Source organism: Prosopis cineraria, unplaced genomic scaffold, assembly GCF_029017545.1.
Source record: "Prosopis cineraria cultivar Desert tree isolate PC_DT_omini unplaced genomic scaffold, ASM2901754v1 PC5, whole genome shotgun sequence".
NCBI classification, from domain to species: Eukaryota; Viridiplantae; Streptophyta; class Magnoliopsida; order Fabales; family Fabaceae; genus Prosopis; species Prosopis cineraria.
In genome coordinates, this window is record NW_026555336.1 from 34,952,200 (window position 1) to 34,969,823 (window position 17,624).

The following is a 17,624-nucleotide window of genomic DNA, read 5'->3' on the forward strand; positions in this document are numbered from 1 at the left end:
GCGGTGAGGATGCTTATCAGATAAGGAAGAGGCAGTGACGTCATGCTTTTGAGAAGGAGAGGAATGGGGCTGTTGGGCTGATGGGGATAAGGTTTTTTTTTTATTTTAAAAAGGGCAATTTGGTCTTTTCTTATTCTAAATACATATATTTTATTAAAATTATATCAGGATTTTATCATCATACCAAACACACTTTCAAATCTAATTCTATTTCAATTCCAATTCTAATTTCGATTCCAATTCTAATTCTAATTCCATCAAAAATCCTTCAATCATACCAAATATGGCCTTAGTTCCTTTTTTTTTTTAATGCTTTCATTCTCTATAGTTTAAGTAGGATTAAGTAATGTTTGATGCTCAAGTCATTATAGCTTTAATGTTTTCAATTCTTATAGGTACTAAAAATATTTAAAAAATTATATGAATTAAAAGCAACATTCAATAAAATTATAGAGACCAATAGTTGTGCTTTCTAAAAAATAAATAATAAAAATTAATTTGTAAATGAAAATAAAAAATAACTATATTTTATTTGGGATATGTAGTGATCATTAAATTTTGTTGATTGAGGTACATATTGGGTTTTATCTTTCTATAAAAAATAACTTGAGCCAATTTGAGAACACTTGTCTTAACCTTGTATGTATTTCATCCCAACCTACTAAAAATTGAAGCAGTCATTAAATTAATTAAGACATTAAATCAAAGATTAATGGTTAAAATTGTGAATGAATCGTGATCAAATTGATTATAAATAAAGTATTTTAGTAAAGGGGTCAAGACACTAATTCAACAATTTATTAATTTAATTGGATAGATTGACTTGAATTTCTATGCTAGGTTTCATCTATTACTTAACTTAATCAATCAACTGTTAGCAAAAATGGATAAAATCATAATTTGAATTATGCTAAAGAATACTATATTTAAGAGCTATTCTGTCATATCGGATTGATCGTGAGATAACTTTTCATGATTAAACAAACTTTTCCTACAAAAAGTAAGGACACAAAACAACATAAATTTATAGGATAAACTCAGGTAAATGCATAGTAAATTAGTATGATAGAAGAAGAGAGAAAGGTCAAGAGCACAAAAGCTTTCTTTTTGAATTTATGGCAAGTACTGACTTTTATAGATAAATCTCATAATGTTATACAATGAAACCACCTTAATCATAATTAAAAAATAATTTCAAATAATAACACTGTTTAAATTATATGTTACAAAATAATAATAATAATAAATATTATTAATTTATAATAATTTCTTTTGAAATACTCAAAATATTTTAAAATATCCAACAATTTCTCATATATCCGAAAAGGAAGGAAAATTTTTAAAAAATATCTTATGCAAATAATTTTATATCTCTAAAAAAATTTTTTAAAATTTTGAAAAATTGCCTAATATCACGTCTAATCACGCACAATTGTATGCGAGAGTACTTTTGTCCTCTAAACTTATTTACTAGCCTAAGTTCACGTTTTAATATCTATAAATTAAGGCTTGCATTCATTTGAGTAGTATGAGATTTTCTTTTTTGACATTATTGCAACATCAACATGTCATTTTTTAAATATATCCTAATAGTAATTTTAAAAGCAATTGCTGGGCCTAAGTTATTTTGTCAAAAAAGAATGATTAGAGGGCCGATTGAGTTAGCCCTCTCAAGTTTTCTTTGTGTTTAATTATTAAAACTTGAAGTCGAACCCAATCGCCGTTTTGACATTTTCCAGCCGTCTGGCGGCTGTAAAACGACACTAGAAATTCTCATTTTTCTTTTTCCTTTTTTTTAAATAAAGGAATTCCCATTTTGAAGAGTCTCCATGCCTTTTACTTCACCTTCCCTCCCTCCAATCTCAGTCCTCACCTACCGCTCTATATTCTCCTCCGCAGCTCCGAACGAACGTTTCTGGTGTTCTTGGCTTCCTTTGCGGGTCTAACAGATCCTTATGGCTCTCTCTCGCTTTGCTTCTTCTTCTTCTTCGTCTAGATCTAATCTCCTTAGACCCATCTCCTCTGCATTCTCCTCCGCCCCTTCTCTCCGTCGTTCTATCTCCTCGGCCGATGACTCCTCTACTCTTACCATTGAGACCTCTCTTCCATTCACCGCCCACAATTGTGACACTCCCTCCCGCTCCGTCGACACCACTCCCAAGGAACTCATGTCCTTCTTCCGCGACATGGCCATCATGCGGCGGATGGAGATAGCCGCCGATTCCCTTTATAAGTCTAAGCTCATCCGAGGGTTCTGTCACTTGTACGATGGCCAGGAAGCGGTGGCCACTGGCATGGAGGCTGCCATTACGAAGAAGGATTGCATAATAACATCTTACCGTGATCATTGTACCTTCCTGGCTCGCGGTGGAACCCTGCTAGAGGTATATGCTGAGCTCATGGGTCGTCAAGATGGGTGTGCGAAGGGAAAGGGTGGCTCTATGCACTTCTATAGGAAGGAAGCTGGGTTCTATGGCGGTCACGGGATCGTTGGGGCTCAGATACCGCTTGGGTGTGGATTAGCTTTTGCTCAGAAGTACTCTAAGGATGAAAATGTGACCTTCGCTTTGTATGGTGATGGTGCGGCAAATCAGGGGCAGTTGTTCGAGGCGTTAAACATAGCCGCGCTCTGGGATCTCCCTGCCATTTTGGTCTGCGAGAATAATCATTGTACGTAGTTTCATTGGTAAAAGTATGGCAATGTTCAATTTGGCTTTTGTGTATTAATTTGATTTGATTTGTTTAATAGACGGGATGGGGACGGCGGAGTGGAGAGCTGCTAAGAATCCTGCTTATTACAAGCGTGGTGATTATGTTGCTGGATTGAAGGTAAGATCAAAGATTCATGTTAAATTTGATTGCAGCGTTGCGATGTACATGATATATGGTCTCGCAGTCTTCAAGCTGCAATTTTCTGTTGGATGAGTCGGGAATGTTTGAATAATTTTCTGATTAGTCACAGATATAACGTTGAAACGTCATTTTCAAGTAACTTTTAAGTCCATTTCGAATCATTTGTTTTTGGTAATTGAGAAATGCAATTTCTGTCCACCCTGATTAACCTCAAATAAGGTGCCAGATTTTTATCTAGACCTGGTTGATTGGCAGCGAAAATTTGGAAAGTTAAACTTGGAAATGACGATGTCTTTATTGTTCTAACTGCAATCATAATGTAGACTGAATTGGTTTACGTTATTGGTCCAATAGGTTTGCATGATTGCCAACTTGTAGGACAAGGCTTGTTGTAGATGTTGTAATGGTCCAAGTTTCCGGTAACCTGTTTCTTACGTTTTTTGGGGTCGGAGGAGAAATTGAGTTCAGTGATTTAATTGTTTTCATAACTCTAGAAATGCGAAGTTTCATTCCATATCCTATTATGGTGGAACCTTTGTCCTGATGTGGTTTTGCCAAGTTTTGAAGATATAAATAATAATAATGCCTTAACAATAATGTGCTTTGTTTGGCTTTCTCTGGATTAAAACGCTTTGAACATGGAGGTAAATAGGTAAGCTAATAATACAAATTCCTTCAGGCAACTGTTTATTTCGAGTTTTTCTTCCTTAACCATAGCATCTTTGACTTTTGTCCTGATAACCTGTTCTGAAACTAACAATTATCAAGTTAGCAGTTGACCATCTCATGAAGAGTCTGAATGATCAGGTCATGCATTGATCCTTCTCTGTACATTTTACCTAATTTCACACTGGCGTGGCTAACCATGTTGGATATGGTAGTTGTGTGTGGCTGGTTATGGTTGGATATATATGTTCCTCAGTGAGCTTATTTTTGGTATGCAGTATTTGAGGGAGTGTGCATTTACTTATGCAAGCCTTTCTGCATTTATAGTCGTTGTTATTTGAATATACATTGTAGTCTTGTTAAAAATTGTACAGGTAGATGGCATGGATGTTCTTGCTGTAAAACAGGCATGCAAATTTGCAAAGGAGTATGCTTTGAAGAATGGGCCCATTGTGAGTAAAAATAATTGCTGTTATATGTTAAATCTCTTTCATATAGTTAGTTATAAGTGGTTGAATGTTGTAAATTGATCATTTATCTTCTATTAGTTGAGTTAATTTTCTAGACCTGGAGTAATCAACCATGGCATTTTCTACACCGAAGAACCTCAAAAGGAGGTGGGGTTTAATTATGCCGACGATGTACAACTGTTTTGCAGAGAAGTTGATGAATTCCAATCAAACTATCAAATGTTATAATCCTAATTTTGATTTATTTATATATCTTCTTGGTTATTCTGTTCAGGTTCTTGAATTGGATACCTACAGGTACCATGGCCATTCCATGTCTGATCCTGGCAGCACATATCGTACACGTGATGAGGTTTCTGGCGTGAGACAGGTTTATCAGACTCCCAAGCATAAAAATCCTTACTAGATTAATTTTTTAAGCTTATTTTGAACTTTGATATTCTCTTGGTTGTTTTGATTATAGGAACGTGATCCAATTGAGAGAGTAAGAAAGCTGTTATTGAAACATGAGATTGCTGCTGAAAAGGAATTAAAGGTTATCCAATGAAGTTCAAACTTATGCTTGATCCATTGATTTACTAAATATGATATATTTCATAGTTTATAAGTATCCTATATTTCAATAAACCAAAAAAAAAAAAAAGTATTCTATATTTCATCTTGGCATATTTGACCCATTTGTACGAGGCATGTTCCTTTTGTTGAAAATATGTTGAAGAATAAAATTATGTTCTTTATTTTAATATGTAGTATCTGAATAGTTGTTTTTATTTGCTAGCTAATTTATTTTGTGAAGTTTGTATCAGTTATATGTGGTTGTTTTGTTTCTGATATTTGTTTATATTACAATAGTTTCATCAAATTGGAGTCCTGTTAGGTTATAATGTGCAGTGGTCGTCTTCTTTTGCTGTTCAATCATTTTACAGGGCCCGTTTGGAATTTCCATGGTCTAATTATTTTGAAACTGCTTCATTTCAAGTAGAGTTTTGCAAAAAAAAAACACTGTAAGAAGGAAGCAACTTGTGTTTATTAAAAATCATTCAACAAGTGCTTTTATCAATATTATTATGTTTGGCAAATCTTTCAAAAGAAGTACATTCTACTCTGATATTGCTTTAAAGAGCATGGGTTTAAGAGGGTGCTTTTGTATTTTCTTTCTTTTGTTCTTTAAAAGTAAGACATTCAGCTCTTCTACTTTCAAGGAGAAGCTCCAATTTTCGGCTTTCTTTCCACAGTAGAAAAAAATGATTCTGCCAAGAGACAGTTTTTTTTTTTTTTTTGGGAAACATAAACTTGGCCAAACAACTTCCTCCAAAAAAAAAATCTGAAAATTAAGCAGTAGCCTCCTAGTTCGGCCAAACAAGCTGTGAACCTATAACCGTTACTGCTGCTATATGTAAGGTGAAATTTTCATGTTCATTAATCATGAATCAGGTTTTATGATTTTCTTTCAGATCTTTGCCAAAATCCATGTTTTCTCTTTTCCCATTGATTCTAGGAATTATTTGCATGAAAAATGTCTACTTTATCTTATTTATATTCATATTATGATGAGACATTGGAATTTTATGCTAAAGATGTTTTTTGCGCTTTTCTTCATTAGGACATTGAAAAGGAAGTCAGAAAAGAAGTTGACGAAACTATAGCTAAAGCAAAGGTGAACTGAATATCTTTGCTATTAATTCTTTTATCTTTTGTCTCCCTTTTTTTTTTGATAAATAACTTAAAAGATCCCATATATTTGTGTCTCGGCATCTCCTGTTGTGGGCTGTGTGGTCTGACATCTGAATTCTGTGTTCTTTTTGTAACCTTCAGGAGAGTTCATTGCCGGATCCATCTGAATTATTCACCAATGTATATGTTAGTGGTTTAGGGACTGAGGTGTGCATATTTTATCCCTACTCATTTATCAATTTTCTTTCATTCACTTCAAAAGACTATTCATAATTTGAGATTAAACTAGCAACAAACAAAATGCCGTTGGCACGTGTGGCACAGTTCTGTGCTGACTGCTATCTTCAAGCTGAGGAAAATAAAGTTAATAATACTTGGATCACGAATTGTAATGTCCGGGGCTTACTATCAAAGATAAGAATTGAATTAAATTGTGTATGCGCGCGCATTAGTGTTAAACGGTGGTTCTTCTGAATTGCAGGCATTTGGGGTTGACAGGAAGGAAGTAAGAGTTACTTTACCATGATGAGTTCCTCGTTTTTCAAATCACTTTCACCCTCGGGACCTGACCATTCAAAATAGCAAGGAATAAAAGGTACAAGGGCAGAAGTTCATCTCTTTACCTATTGTTTCAAAATAACTATAGGGCAGAATACATTTTTTTCACGTAACTTTGGGGGAGCCAACAACCATATAAGCAGTTAACATTGCTGTAATTGATTATGCATCAAAAGTTCCTGAGCGATCTGCAAATTTGAGCAGCTCATTTTGCTCAACTTCACGGAATTTCTTTTCTTAATTGGTGGCCAGCTTTATAGCTTTGGCCATTAGTTTTGCCTGCATTCAAGCCTCCCAATATTTTTTATCAAACTAAATTTTGAATGTCAAGAACTCAGGTCTTTCTTGACCCAATTTTCATGCCTGCTGCAAGTGCCTATTTAATGGTTGACTATGATGCTCTATGGTATCTAAAGTGATGGTATGTTTCTGTTTCTGCCCTACTTTTGTCCTCCACCTATGCTGCATCTATGTTAAGGAAAGGAGAATTAGAAAAGTCATTCATCATTAATATCATCACTATCATCAATATGTCTATAAAATTGTAGGAAGCCATATTATTTGTAAATCATGACCAAGGCTGCTTATATTTGGGTTTCGTATAAATGCAGAAATCCCACTTCATTTAGATTCTTTTACATTATTGTTCTCTCCACTTGATTGATATGTTATCATCTATTTGTTTTAAAAGATCCTTCCAGCATTGTTTCTTCTAAATATTCTGGTGGGCCTGAAGGAAGATGGCCCTCTTACTGTGGTATGTCTGGCAGGGCGTTTTCGTTTTTCGCAGAAGCTTCACGCTTTTGCATTTAAAACTAATAAGATATTCCTTAAATGACGTTTAGATTTTTTAAAAGATTAACCTTATATACTGTTGATTATGGAGATGCTTTGGGTTAAAAAAAAAAAAAGAGGCGCGCACATGAACTTGTAGCTACTTGCTAGTATGTAGACTTGATCCGGCCTCGAGCATTATTATACATCAATCCTTGAATTTCTTAAATTTATCCATGACAAAAGCTATATTCTAAAGTGACTGAAATCAATTTTTCCTAATCCATGAGTAAATTATTTTTTACATACGTTATCGCGTTATTATATTGAGACAAATAAGTGAAACATTAATTTATCTACTGTTGTAATTTTGGCCGTTAGAAAAGTAGTTACTATCATTTAAAAAACTTGATTTTTTATAACAATTTTGAGTTTTTTGGTGTGCTCAATTAATTTATATTCCGAGCTTTCTAGTTATCAATTAGGATTGGATTTTAGGAAATGATCAAAGTCAGAGAAATAAGTAGTGTCAGTAATATGGGTTGGGCCTGTAGGCTCAACTTGCAAAAAAGTTATAGGTTGGGTTAAAAAAATTAATTCAATTATATGCAAGGTGATTTTGGCCCATTTTGCATATCTTGAACCCGTAACAGGTTAATTTATGAGTTGGCCCAGTTATATTTTTTTAAAAAAAAATAGATAAAATATAAAAAATAAAAAATTGAGTTTAAAATAATGCATTCAAAGTAAGGATGCATGAATACTTTTACATTTAATTAATTCAAATTTAAATTAAGGTAGAAAATAATAAAAAACACTGTTTATATATTTAAGTAGTGATATAATATAATTTGAATGTGATTAAGATAAGATTGAATAAAATATTTTATTATACTCTGCTTTATTCATATAATAATTTATTTAAACTAGCTTGTTTTTATAATAGTGCTATAAAGCTAGCAAATAAAAAAAAGTTTAGTTGTCCTTTTTATTTAAAAAATTAAACATATTTATGAAGTGCTAACCATATATTATATTATTATCTTAATTTGAATATAAGAGGAAAAAAATAGATAAAGAGATATTAGAACATTTATGTGGTATAAACTGAATGTATTATGAATAGTAATCTAACAATTAGAGTTTAAATCATCATTATTTTCTTTAAAAAAATTAATATTTTAAATTGGGGCATCAATTTTGTAACAAAAATGCCAAAATAGGATAAAGAAAAAAGAGATAAACAAAGCATTTCTATTAATTCATATATGTATAATACTAATCGGTCATGTAAAAAATAGAAAATGAAAGGATCACAAAATTAAATTAGTTTATATTTAAGTAATGATATAAGTATGTTTTAATTAAAAATATTTTATTGTTATTTATATAATTAATTTTTAGGGGAAATATATCATTTTGTTTACCATGAAAAAAAAATTAAAAAGAAGTAAATTTATAATTTTTAAAAATTTTAAAAATCATTTAAAAAAACCTTTTTATGTGCAGGTTGGCAAAATTCAACTCGCATAAAGTACGGGCCATACCAACCCGTCCCGCCAAACCTACAACCCATTATGGGCCAACCCATAGGTTATGAGTTGATTTATATTACCAACTTTAAAAGTAAGGTCTTTGAATTTTTCTTATGATTAAAACAAATTCATCTAATAAAATGATATCAGTGATCATAATTGGAAAGTAAGCAGAAAACAAAAGTAAAGAAATGGAAAACCCTCCCAGTTTCGGATCCCATGTTTAAAAGTACCAAAGTCCACCTAAACAGCCATGGGGATGCATGCAACCTAACTCTGTAGCTCAGCTTGAGAACCATGTTGGGTGCTCATCACTATCTGAATATTTAATTTAGATGGTTCAAATTAAAAAAAATAATTTAATATTTTTATTTTTATGTTTTTAAAAATAAAAATTATAAAAAAGTTTTAATAAATATTTTTTGACTAATTTAATCTATATTTAATTTGAAAAGTCTAATTTATTATTAAAGCTTTTTATATTTTTATATATTTACTATTCAAATATATTCTACATCATCCAAATTTAAAATTTTTAACTTGTAATTTTTTAAAAAAATATTTTTAAAAAGTTATAATTAAAAGATTATATTTTTTTTATTTTTTAATATTTTATTCATCAAAATAAAAAATAAAAACTTTAAATTTGAACTTTACAAATAAACATTTAATATCAAATATGACTATTCAAAATACATGTAGATAGTTAATTTTAAAAAGTTATAATATTAAATTAGATCAATACTATCTAAATTAATGATAAATATATTTATAAAAAAATTATAAATTTTTATTTTAATAAATATAAATTAAAAATTAAAAAAATCTGGGCCATTTGAATTAAATCTGGATGGCCCAGATTTTATTTGGTGGTTGAACACCTCAGTTGCCGAGCACCAAAGATGGACCGGCTCAACTTCGGCCTTCAAGCTAAACCGCTTTCCACGTGCTTCATGCATTCAGTCCATCTTTATGTTGCCTGCTCCTACGTGGCAGCAAGTTATTGGACAAATCACGTGCAGACAAGTGCCACCGTCAGAACCTATCTGGCTTCAACATTATCCCATACGTACCATCTCTGAGTATCCAATGCTTTCCTCGCCCATCTCGATGACCAAACAAGCAAATCATAACTTGCTTCTCAGATTTTATAACTTTTTCAAATTCAACCAATGATTAATAACGTTGATGGTGGTAAAAGTTACGTTGTTCTTTTTAAATAAGTTAGATGATTTTAATTTTACAGAGTAACAAATCTTGTTACGGAATATGTTCTTAACCAAACTCAACAAGAATTTGATCTAGTAGTACTATTGAACATTATTATATAATAATTGTATTAAAAAATTCAAATTCAAAGTTTCACTCACAGGTCACACGTGCGGTTCAATGCTTTGCAGTTTTTAACATTTCTCTTTTCTCCCTTTAATACTTTAGTTATTCACATGCACATTCACAGTGGCTTAGTATATGTCACAAGGGAATATAATTTATATATTACTGCGCCTAGTGAGTAGTGAATGTCAAACAAGGCACTTAGAAAAAAATAATGAATTTATGAATTAAGTAATTTATTATCAGGAACTCTAAGATTACTATATTATAATAAGTATGAGTAATTCATAAAGGGACCATTTATTAAACGCCAAGTTGAGAGGTGCCAGTGTCTGAGACCATGAGACAGTGTCAGTGTTTGAACTTTTAAATTTTAATTATTCACCTGACTCCATTCAATACCAAGTTGCCTGTTTTCCACTTTCTTTCGTACCTCTGCAGTGTAAAGTTGACAAATTTTCTGCCCTATACACTTCATTATATTATTTACTTTGTTACTTGAAATGGAAAATTTTAATTTTTTTAATTCAATTTGGTGCTGCCTTGAAACTTGAAACAGTCACGGGGCAATAATTTTTCCATGCAGCTTTCATTGGCCATGCAGAAAATGTCTGTAGATATTTTTGCATCCAGTGCTTTTCTTGTCAATATTCACTTTCCCTCCTAAAACATTTCAATATTATACACTGATAAATTTTGAGCTTGTTGGACAACTTATTTTAAAAATATTTTTTTGTTTTTTAAAATAAAAAATTATCTGATAACATATCTTTAAAAAATATTTTAAATAAAAAATAAAATATTATTTTGAAGAATAAAAAAATAAAAATAATTTTTAAATATTCTAAGATTATTATTCTGGAGAATAAAGGATGATGAAAAAATACTTATTTTTATTATTTTTTGTTCTCAGGACATATTTTAAAAAATACCAGTTTTTGAAACAATAAAATAAAAACAGTTTCAAATAGCCTCTTAATCTTTCACTGAATATTCCTTCAAATATTAATAAATTTAATGAATCAAATTATAAAAAATTAATCCCAAAAAAGTAAATAAAAAATAATTTAAAATTTTATAAAAATTATCAGAACTTGCTAATTAATTTTTTATGCAATTAATTAATTTTAATCAGTACTGTTATTTATTTTTTTAGACATGTGCAAGGGATACGGAAATTTTATCTAATTAACCTAATGCCAAGGTGACACTTATAATACGGATTAATGAATTGTTATTGTTAATGTTAATTAATAAGAAGAATACTCCCTCTAATCCTATTTATAAGGTAGAAAAAAAAAGATTTTTTTTGCCTGTTTATAAACTACTCATTAAAGTTTTATTATAAATTTTCTCTTTTACTCTCCATTGAATATTGGAGAAAAAAATATTATTAAAATATGTATATTTAATAGGGTAAAGTTGAAAATTTATTAAATTTTAAGACAGAATTAATGAATTTTAAATTTTTTTAATATTAATAAAACATGTTGGAAGTGATTTATAAATAACACCAGATGAGTAGTTTTTTTTTATAAATAAAAAATACAAAACAAAACGAGGAAAAATATCAAAACATTACTTTCATAAATCATGTTTTTTCATTGTCTACAGAATCTAAAATTCATGTGTTCCATCCAATGACATGTTAAAAACGCATATTTTTTCTATGTATTTTGCCTTGGCGTATCCAAGACATGTGGTGACTTTGATATTTGTTGGTGTGCAAGGGCTTTCGTGGTTAGGATGATTGGGCTTTTTGAGAGTAAATGGCGCGAAGGTAACTTCCAAATGAGTCAACCAACATGAAGGGTCCTAAAATAACTTTAATTAATGTTAATATTACATTTAAAAAACTAAAAGACAAATAAAATTGAACTCACATAGGAAGCTCTTTACGTCATGCAATAACAATGATGATGGAAATTACGTTTTTCTCAGCTGCTAACTTATTAAGAGGACGACTCAATTCGATGCACGAACACGAATAATTAAGTTCTCAACATATTTGTTTGACTCTGAAAATAAAAAAATAAAGCTCACAGGAAATTACAAGAAGTCAAGAATATGCTCAATCACCTGCGCACGACGTCACAGCCACGTCTCCTACGAGTACGACCTTTGCTCTCGAAATTTCTAGTAGTTTTTCATAAACTTAAAAAAAAAGATGCAAATAATTATATACAGCCATGCTTTAATTCTTTTTTCTTTTACAATTATACTTAAAAAGTTTTTTTCTATTGGAAAATAGCAAGTCCAGCAAATTGACATAAAAGGACAATATGTGACATGCCCCGCGCAAGATATACTATTAATTAAATATTTTTATTCTTTTAACTGAAAAAAACTTACTAATTATCAAATTATATTAATAATAAAGTATTTTTCATAATATATTTTTTTATTAATGGCCCAACAAAATTTAGTTTCTATGCACAACTAGGTCTGAATGTTTTTCTATGGACTTTGATTATTGCTGTTTTGATAATCATTTATATATTTAATCTTATATATAGAATATACTTTTCTCTAATTAAATCAGATTTTAGTGCATTAATAATATTAATAATCAGAATTTATTATGAAATAAATAATTTATAAATGATATACTTTTTTAGTTTAATTAAAAATAAATATATTAAATATATAAGGTAAAATATAAAAGTTTTTTGGTGGATAATTTACCTTTTGATTTTTGAGAGAAAAAAGTGATGATTAACGTTTTAATTGTAAAAAATTTACCCAAGAAGAAGAGAATAGTGAAAAATACGGAAGAAGGACAAGATTAATAGCGAGAGAGCACCAAGGGTAATACGTGTGTGGATTTGATTGGTGATTATAGGTTCATACGTCATAAAGATCAAAAGCTGATTTGTTTATTGGAAGTGGGCGAATAGTAGTAGGGGGAAATTAGGGGAGTACAGGTAGGAAGGTGCAGGTTATCACATGGGATGTTTGCTAATGCGTTTGCCTTCAGCCTCTCAAATCAGTCAGAATCAGGCTGTGGGGCCCTCTCTAGCCACCATTTCCAGCTGGCACCCTATTTCACTGTTTATTTCTTTTTTATTTTTATTATTATTCTTGTTCGTATTTATCCTTGCCAGCCCATCAGGCAAGGCATGATCCCATCCTTAAAAGGTTAAAATTGCAAAAAAAAAAAAAAAAGGATTTTTTTGCCTTTCACTGTTTATTGTTTAAATCCAAAACAAGTCTTGCTGTGATCCGATGGCAAAAACATAAAGACTTTAAAATTTAAGGTTTAGACTTTAAACTTATACTCACGCCCTACATCATTCTTATTATTTAAATTGTCGAGACTTTATTCTGACTATCATGTGTGTGTATTTTTAGGTAAATAAATAATATAATATATATAATGATTGCTTTTCTCTCACCATTTTTTCCTTGGTGGTGGAACACCTGGCATTTATTAAAAAAAATTATAAAGTGTTAATCCCACTGAATATTGAGATAGGCAGTACTTCCTGTCTTTTGCTCATTCAGCTTCATCCCTCGTTAGTGCTTTGTGGTTGTTGAGTGTGCTTTTCTTCTACAAACTTCATCTTTTATCTTAAAAAAATGTATTTGTAATGTGTTTGGTTAATGAGTACTATAAATAAACTAACGATGTTCTATTTTAACTAAAAAATATTTGAGAACATGACACTTAAGGATTGCGAAAGATCATAGACTATAATTAGAAACTCAATTATTAAAACTTCAATAATAGACTATCATCCTTAATTGAAATTAAAAATATGAGTTTAAAATCAACAAAAAAAGGTCGCTAAAATTATTATTATAAGTTTGAATTATTATTAATCTCAGTTAAAAAATTTGATTCCATATTTGGGAATGAAATTAATAATGCTTGAGATCATGATTTCCCCAATTGAAATTGACAATGGTCCCCACCTATTATGGTAATTTAAGTAGCATTTTTTCTTGATTTTTCATGTGGTTTGCCCGTGAAATGACAAGTATAAAAATTTACAAATAATTAGTTTCATATTTAAAAGTAATTTTAATAAATTTTCAAGTAATTATAATATATTCACAAATTCTTATTGAAAGTTTCACAAATAAATTCTAGTTTCATACTAAGAAATAATTCATTCCCAAATATAGTTTCTAATTTTTTTAACTACGATTTATGATAGTCTAGCTCATGATAGTAATTTTAATAATATCTTTTTTTAATTTTAAACTTGTATTTTTAATTCAAAATGAGGACCATGGTCTATTATTGAGGTTCAATAGTTCAAGGTTCTTGATTATAATTAATGATTTTATGGGGTCTTTTATTGTCATTTTTTCCAAAATATTTTGTTAGGCCATGGTGCATTTTATTTCTTCACCGGAAATATTTGCTCATTTCAAATTAAAGGTGAAAAAGAGACCATGAATGATTTATTATGTCTTGGTTGTGTACTTTATCATATCTCTATGCAATTTAAAACTATAAATTCTTTTAGGTATTACCGTCAATATTATTATACACTCCTGGTTATGTGAGTTCATATCATTGTTGGCTAAATCAATCGAACAGTGGATCCTCTGAGATTGATAATATCTGAATTTCCTGAAATATATAATTTTTAAAAAAGAGGGAGAGGATTTTATGTTTTATAAAAAAATAAAAAACATAAAAGAACATAAAAATTCATCAATCTTGACTTAAAAAAAATTAAGTCCACATAATCATATCATTGACTTTATTTAATCATTTATCAAAATGTTAACCGATAACAAAAAAAGAAAATTATAGTTAGGTCTCATATAAGGAAATTAATTACTATAAAGTTCATTGATAACTGAACTAAACTGTATGAACCTTGCAGTAATTAATTTCTTTGTGTGGGACTTTAATATCATTCTTCCTAACAAAAATAAGGTGTTTTTATTTTATCTTGAAAACTACTATATACATAAAAGTTTAGAGGAGCTATTAATATCTATTTTCATTTCATTAAAATCACGATTCTCATAAATTTTGTTCGTTGACCATGATTTTGATAATTTTTAATATACAACCAAACACATTTGAAAAAATATTATTGTCTTTGCCTTGTGATTTAAAATTTACTTGACCAACAAGAGTTTGATTCAGTAAAATGAATTTATATTTCATAACATGATAAAATAAGATTTAAATTCTTATTGAAAAATATACCTATATATAATATCTCATTATAAGCTTTATAACTCAAATTTTTAAAATAAAAATATAAATTTTTAAAAATATCTTTCATTTAATATAACTTTAAATAATTTTTTGTCAAAGAATCTTAAATGATTAAATAAAGAAAAAATAATGAATAGAGAATGATAATATTAAAAAATCTATTTAATAAAATTTTATTTTTATCAAATTATCTTATTATTTGGATCACATGGAGTAAAAATTACTTGAATTACTCTTGTGCAATAAAAAAGGACTGTAAATTCAGACAAGAGAAATGAGCTGTAAAACTAGACTGCATGAGTGAGATCAGAGAGAGGCAGGGTCCGTATGAAATTGGATTCATTGAATGAATGTGAAGATTATGAGAGAGAGAAGACTTTTTTGAAGCAATGAATGGCCTCTTGGTGTGCGAGGGCCTGAGGGGTTAAAACCAAAGAGGTTTTGATGACATTTCATTGATTCTCCACTTCGATGTTGAAGTGTTGAATCCCCATTTATGTTTCATTAATCACCCTCCTCTGTTTTCACTATTTCCGATATAACCCTCAAACCTCTTCCCTGGCCTCTTCAATGCCCATCCTCTCTTCACCAAATTCCTCTTCTTAATTACTACTTCATTCAAAGTGTCACACCTTTCCACTAATTAACATTCATCCAAAATATATTTGATGCTCACTTTACAAAAAGAAATCAGTAGCAATAAATTAGTCTTTTCAAATACACTTATTAGTATTAATTGTGTTTTCGAGATTTTATAAGAAACTAATTAAAGGTTAGATAAGATAGATTAATTTTCATTGCAAGGCAATATGGGAAAGTAAGTGACAATTTTTTATTCATTTGACAATATAAATTACTTTTAATGTAGTTGAAAGTATCCTGTATTTAAGTGGAGAGAGTACTTACAGAAAATTGCAAAAGAATAAAATTAAAAAAAGTAATAAATAATCATTCCTTTAATGTAAAACGACTTTTAAAAAATAGTTTTAATTTTTGTAAAATGTAATTTACACGCGCGTGCTCTGATAGAATATAGTAAAAAAATAAAAACTCTACCCTTTTCAATTTTGTTTATAAATTATGTGTTAAAAAAATTAATTGTCTTATTTATAACTCACATCATGAAATTTGTATGACAAAATTTCTCTTTTATCTCATTGAATATTGGTGAGAGAAAATATATTATTAAAATATTTATATTTAATATAAATAAAATTAAAAACTTATTAAATTTTCAAACATATTTCCTTCAGACCATAATATAAAGCATTAGTAACTAATTCATGGTTTAAAAAAAATGTTACTTGAAACTTTAATTTTATCCTTATTAAGTACCATATATAAATATTTTGATAATGATAATTAAAATCTTAATACATTATTTTTCAAATAGAATAGCAAATGAAGTAGTAGTGCAGTTAACAAAAAAATAATCATAAAAGTTATCAAATTTCACACATATTGGACCAAGCAAAACATCTAAAAATGGTTTGTATTATGGTTCCAAAGGAGTAGTTAATACTCATTCTATTTTAAATTATAAGATATAAATTTACATCTATCAATCAAACTCATTAAATATATTTTATAATTTTATTTTTAAAAATAAACATAAAAAATTAAAAAATATCCTTCATTTAAGGATTAAAGTACATTTTTGTCGATGTACTTTCCCTTGAGAAACATTGAGCATCATATACTAATAAGTCATCATTTTTTTTCTAAATCATTTTCTCAATGAGCAAAAATTCCCTTCCATTAATTGATCACCAACGAAAGAGGATTTTTGCTCTCTAAAAATGATTTGAAAAAAAAAAGTCTCATTGATTACTATAGGGTGCCCAGCGCTCTTAGAAGGAAGTATGGAAGCAAAAATGCATTTTAATCCTTTCATTTATACTATATTTATGAAAGAATACTTAAAAGGGACAATATAATGGATAGGATAATATCGAAAAAATATTACTAATTGTATCTTATTTTTAATTAAAGTCCTTTACATTTTGAGATATCAAATAGTTTTTAAAAAGTATCTCATAATTTAAAATAAAGTAAGATTAATTTTTTTTACTCAAGTAAAACAAAGTAAAAGTCTTTAGAGCCGAAGAGTATCATACTTAGCCAACAAGACCTTAATAAAGAGGGAGAGGATAGAGTCGACAATTTATACCAAGTTCAATGAGCCATCTTGAACTTGGTCGAAAGATTTAGATCTGAGTGCATAAAAATAATAATCTTTTAATGTTTGAATTTATCAAAGTCAGTCTAAATAGACACGAGAAAATTTGTGCTAAGCCCAAACGAACTCGGGCTTGGCCTGAATACGCAAAAGGAATAATTTTGTTAGAAATATAATAAATATTAATTAATTATTTAATTTTTATGTTATTTTATACTAAGATACAAGATATTTGAGTTTATTATTATATTTATTTTAAAAAATTAAAAATATTTATGTTTCATATTTTTATTATTTTTAATCAATAAAATATCTCAAAGTAATATTTAAAATGTTTTTTAATACTAATTTTTATATTTTAAGACACAATTCTTTTTATATTTTTATAAAATAAG

The 17,624-nt window shown here is 29.1% G+C and overlaps 1 protein-coding gene across 1 annotated transcript; it reads left to right on the forward strand.

Annotated features, from left to right (window-relative positions):
- The first annotated feature begins 1,838 nt into the window (after window positions 1-1,838).
- On the forward strand, window positions 1,839-6,586 carry LOC129312182 (pyruvate dehydrogenase E1 component subunit alpha, mitochondrial-like). The gene is made up of 8 exons (XM_054954807.1): window positions 1,839-2,670; window positions 2,750-2,829; window positions 3,894-3,971; window positions 4,264-4,359; window positions 4,453-4,524; window positions 5,593-5,646; window positions 5,805-5,870; window positions 6,145-6,586. The coding sequence occupies exons 1-8, from the start codon at window positions 1,956-1,958 to the stop codon at window positions 6,187-6,189; spliced, it is 1,206 nt and encodes a 401-aa protein (XP_054810782.1). The 5' UTR covers window positions 1,839-1,955; the 3' UTR covers window positions 6,190-6,586.
- Window positions 6,587-17,624: the final 11,038 nt, after the last annotated feature.